General features: G+C 38.5%; 1 protein-coding gene across 1 annotated transcript in view; it reads right to left on the bottom strand.

Annotated features, from left to right (window-relative positions):
- Window positions 1-2,103: 2,103 nt before the first annotated feature.
- The window catches only part of LOC145502371 (zonadhesin-like), a 31,786-nt gene continuing 28,298 nt past the window's right edge, over window positions 2,104-5,591 (bottom strand). Inside the window, exons 16-17 of the mRNA XM_081481685.1 lie at window positions 4,807-4,905; window positions 2,104-2,310 (exon numbers count right to left, since the gene is read on the bottom strand). Of these exons, the coding sequence (XP_081337811.1) occupies window positions 2,219-2,310; window positions 4,807-4,905 (191 nt within the window). The 3' untranslated portion in view covers window positions 2,104-2,218. The remainder of the gene's footprint in view (window positions 2,311-4,806; window positions 4,906-5,591) is intronic.

The raw sequence follows: 5,591 nt of genomic DNA, 5'->3' as shown, positions 1-5,591 counted from the left end.
CATACTGCGCACTTTTGCCCTAGGTAAACTTGACTTGCTGACAGTTTTACCTTAGGAAACTTAAGTTTAGAAGTGTGACCGACTTTTCCCCAGTTAAATTACCTAGGGAAAATTTTGTCCATCGAAGCTTGAATATGTCAAGAGAACAATAGAATTTTCCTTGACAGTTACCCTACATGATTCGAAGGGGTAAACTGAAATCCCAGAGTAGTTAGCCAATAGATGCTTATCGGCAAACGAGCTGATGACAGATCTGATTTTATCGCGTCACGTTTTACTTGAAAAAGATCGAAGCGCAAGTCTTTTGTCGCTATTGTAGCGTGCGTGTCGGCGTGGGTCAGAGGAAGATGGCGTGGTTTAGATCGAACGTGTAAGTATGAATCATTTGCAATCAGTACACTTTTCATTTGGCTGAATTTTCTCAAGAGTTAGTTTCCTTGTTTGCTATAGCTTTTATTAATCGGCTTATAATATTTCGTTTCAGAAACCAGTATACTCATGGAGACGAACCGCACCCGATCTATAATAGCTTTCTTTTCAATCGGCTAAATAACAGGATCCAGGGCCTAGTGGAGTGTTCCTACAAAATCAGTTCACCCCGCCAACTTCACTTCGTTTAACTTGGCCCAGCGCCGCTTCACCAGTTAGCGAAATTCCTTCAACGTCGAGCGTAGTTCAATCACCATCAAGCGAAATTCTTTCCATTTCACAATCCCTTGTAAATACCTAGATGTGATTTCCTTCAGTGTGACCTTTTCACCTGGGGAAAATGAAACCCAAGATAAATTTAGCTCGGGTGGACTCAGGTAAATTTTCCCTAGGTAAATCAGTTTTCTCTCGGGCAAAAGTGCGTGGTGTGACCTCAACTATTGCCACTTAATGGTCGTGCCCCTTGTACTACTTGTGACGTCATCAATTTAAATGTCATCACATATCTTTGATAAGCAGATGGTAAAGCTAGGATAGATCTTCCTGCGCAACAGTCGCTTTTGGAAATAGATGGCATTTTGACGTAGCAAATAGAAAAACAACGTTATCAGTTTTGGTGCAAAAATGGTGGTAAAATGGCCCATTATACCTATAATTGATCAAGGTCCCATTTCCAGGCTTTGCTCTTAATTTACACCCAACTTCTTAAGACAGCCCGAAAGAATATGAAACGCAAAAGGTAGCGAGAGTAAAAGTCCCGCGAAAAAGGAAAGGAAAAAGGTCAAAAAAAGTTTCAAGCAGGCAATGGCAGAAAAGTCCAAATTTTGGCTTGTGCGCATGCACCAAATTGAAATATTCTACATTTTTGTACCTAATCTTAGAGAAATCTATCCGTTTGGGAAAAAAAATTCGTTTTTTCAGTAAAACTAAGGCCCATTTAGCCAAAAAACTGACTTAAGGCTTAAAAACGACATTTTCTTGGTGTACCTTTGGGCTTGAAAGGGTTAACCTAGTTCCTAGGCTTTCTCTCCTCTGCCTCTTATAACGACTGGTGAGGCACAGGAGAGAGAGCCTGGAAAAGAGGCTGATTTCCTGCGACAAATGGCTAACTCTCGAAAAGTCGGCTTCAGAAACATGTTACCATGGTTACTTTACGACCTTTACCACTGTAGCTTAATCAACTTAGTGTTCAACTTGCACGCCGACGCACCTCAACACTGGCTTTAGAAACTCGCCACAGTCTCACAACTTCTCGTTTTGCGGATTGGTGCGAAACACATCTGCAGGCCCAGACTTTCGAAGAGAGACTTTTAATTGCATAAATACACTTTAAAAAACCAAATGCTAGTTTGAAACAGACGTTTCCTTTGGTTAAAAGCACGGAAACTAAACTCATGCAATGAAATTATTTGTAAACAGCCATGAAAATATTTGTAAACAAACAGTATAGCAATATAAAATATTTCCATATCGTTCATGAGCCAAACAGAGACTTGAGAAATTTGTCATATACAAGTCTTTTATTCAATATGTAGATGTTTTGTCTTAAAAATAAATAGTGTTTTTCCTGTTTGAACTTAACCAGTATTGCAGAAATTTGTAGGCCTTACAAGTCTTTTGTGACATCAAAACAGGTTTCAATTGAGTTACTGAGATCCAGCTCATAAATCATCGAATTAAGCGTGTAAAGACTTTAACTTGTGGCAAGTTAACAGATATTATTCCAATTAATAAAAATTCAAAAGATTCCAGATAGCAACAGCTAAGCAAGAAGCCAGAGCAGTTCCATTTATGCTGTGAGGGCCAGGCTCCCAAGCACACCAAGAATAAAGGTGCTTAGGTAGCCGCTAACCTGGGCGGAACCTCCCTGGAGACCTTTACCTAAATAGGGAAAAAGAAAACGAAAATCAGTCATGGAAAATTTGATGACTCATCTTAGTTCCTATTACTCCAGTATCAGAATAGAGTATCACAACAAAAGTGTAACTTGGGAGCATTCAAATGATTTTTCACATAATTTGCAGACGGCCCGTTTCTCGAAAGTCCTGGAATCTTTTTTCGGGTCCGCAAAGCCATTTTTAATTAATTTGTGTCTAAAAGCAAAGAGATTGTAGATGTGTAATCATAAGGTTTGAGATTTTGCGACGGCTTTCTGGGTGCGAAAACTTTTCGGGACCGCCAAAAGGCCTCAAGCTGTGTAAACTCAGTGTTTTTCAGTATTTCTTAAATGCTTAAGAGTGCCTGCCTGTAAAAATCAGACAAATTCTTAATTTCGTGGCAAGGGTCGAAAATTCGATTTCGCTCATATTCTTATGGAATCAGTGACGATTATATAAATACACACCTATTATTATATATATGAACAAACAGATGAACAAAGATTAAATTGTTTCACTAATCCTGAGAGTGCTCTATACAAAATAGATCAAAATGTGCAGCATATGCCGTGACAGCATTGTGTGACGAACAAATAACGGCTGTAAGATTGTGCTGCGCCGACACGCTTTTCAGCAATGGTCAGCAATCGATCAAACGTAATATTTTGGCGCAGTGCAAAGCAAGCAACTATCTACAAATGACTCAGCCGTTTTTTACTTAGATGCAGTGATGTTCATATGCGCAGAAAGAGGGTCACAGATTCATGGTATTCGACCATTAAATAAGTTGACAGTTGGCGATGTACATCGGACGTTATGTAAACAAAAGCAAACTTCTGCTTTATGTGCAACGAATGGTGAGAGAAACGCGTCAAATCGTCTATGGACCTGCCTTTTACAGCAAACGAGGTTAGAAAATTTCGAAATTATCAGCTCTGTGTCTATTTCAACTTATTATAGGTCAAGTCATGTGGCGCATGCTAAAATATACGCCTAACCCGTAACTTGAAATTTGACGACTGATGGTCAAATATTTGCATTTTTAACGTACTTTGAAAAGCTCTGGCGTCGCTCACAATCATTTGCCCAAAGAAATTTTTACAAGAATCTGTAGACCATCCTTCTGCGATTCAACCACCAGAAGCTTAATCCATTTGAACGTTTCGCACATGGTGAAAATTAATTATATTCACGAAGTACTTTTAAGTGAATGAAATACATGTCTTCGAAATTTAATTATTTTGCACCCAAAAAGACAACGCAACATTCCCTAAAATCAACCCAGTACACATTTAAGCATTGCACAAAATTATTTGAGTGTTTTAAAGACGGAAGAATGATATGGTTTTGCATGCGAGGCTCTCAAACTTGTTTAATAAAATGGTGCGTCAAATGACGATTTTAACGGAATTTGGTAATTTGCATATTTCTTTGAAATAAAAGGATATTTTGCCAAAAAAAACTATCCAGTAGTTTTTGTCATGCCCTAGCCTATCTACCATGAAAATATAGGCGAAATCGAATTTTCGACCCTTGCCGAGTTATTTCCCATTTTTATGGACAGGGACTCTTAAGGTTTGACAAATTAAAAACACCACCAAAATAGCCTTTATGATTTATTGATCGATATAGGGTTTACAATTCGTTTCATTGGCTAAATATAATGATTTTGAAATAGAAGCGATACTCGACAAAATCTCATGGCATGGTTAAATGCGAAATGCAAAAAACCATCTATCTTGTTACTGGTCTCTTTTGAAGTACAGCGGCTTTTAATAGGCCGGTATCTTCATTGGAGAGAACAATGGGAAAGATTTTTTTTAGAGTTAAAGGGTATATTGGATTTTACTAAAATGATTGCCTTGCATACGGCTTGTGCACATGAAATTTGAATCGACCAATCAGGATTCAGCAGGCGAAAAAAAAAAATGTGCTGTCCTGACGTCAAATGTATGTTACCAACAAAGGCATTGAAGTCGTGAAATTTTTTTCACTATAGACGGCATTTAATGTTAACGAAAAGGAATTTATAATTCCGAAAACGATATCAGATTGTAAAAAGTTAAAAAAAAAAAAAGATTGCAAAAAGTGAAAAATATGAAACATTTTGTGTCTCCAAACTTTCAAAATGCGCCAAAAATGGGTCGTCCGCGTCCGGCGACTCGCTCGTCGAACGTCGATTGTCAAAAGGTAGGATAATAGCTGTGTTTTGAACCAAAACACGTTGTTCCTCGTCAAATAAACTCACATTTCTCGAGATGAGTATCAGAAGAGGTCAAAGCAACTTTATCATTGTCTTTATTTTTGTTAGCTGCGAGGAAAAAGACTGGACTGTCATCATGTCTTTTCGGTAGAACAGCTCGGTTTTGACTACCGCTCGTACTGCGAGCACGGCCACCGTATGCAAGGATGCGAGATATAACATAAAGAATTTTAGACTGCTTGCTTCAAGTTTACTACGTTCTTGGTTTTGTGCAATTACTGACCATACAGAACTTACCGATTCGAGCAACGCAGTGTCCTTTTTTGTTCTTCTTGTATGCCTTCTTGCATTTACACTTTCCTTCATAGCATACTTCATGTTTTTTGCACTTGCATTCTAAAATTGAAACAGTTAAGGAAATTTAAGTACTTTTGGGAAAGTACTTATGCCAAAGTAATTATGCCAAAGTACTTATGGAACTGTTTTTGCCGGGAAAACTAAGCCATAGGCAATTATGATGGCAAGAGATGCAACGGCGCGCAAGGATCCATGATGCAGTGAATTGTGAAAGCTGTAGTCCAATATACATACAAGTAAATTTCAAAACAGCATATTCGCAGAATAACAAGCTTGTGTTCGTCTATGGTCCCGCAGTTCCTTCAAAGTGCAAATCATGGATTCTTTCATCAAAAGCTTACCCTTCACGCAAACTCCGTCCTTCTTAACGTATCCCTGTTTACACTCGCAAGAGTACCCTCCCTGCACGTTCACACATTTCTTGCCGGAACCGCATGCATCCATAATTTCAGAACATTCATCCAGATCTGCAATGAAAATTAGAGCGTTTTCACTCACGCGCCAGAATGCAAACTTATTGGAACAAATAAAGGTGTTTACATAAGGAAAAGAGTTCGACTCCCACCGGGTTGGTTTGGTACACCAATATGGCCGCCGTTTCATTGTTATGGGACAGGGATATGGTTGCCATGACGTCGTTTGAAAATTCTGTTTTACAAAACTCTCAAAACTTAACACTTGTGATTGACTTTCTTAAAAACAAACTGAATAGGTATATAGGGTAG

This window comes from Orbicella franksi, chromosome 11 (assembly GCF_964199315.1).
Source record: "Orbicella franksi chromosome 11, jaOrbFran1.1, whole genome shotgun sequence".
NCBI lineage: Eukaryota > Metazoa > Cnidaria > Anthozoa > Scleractinia > Merulinidae > Orbicella > Orbicella franksi.
The sequence above is the reverse complement of the archived record's forward strand: the minus strand, read 5'-3'. Positions and strand labels throughout refer to the sequence as shown.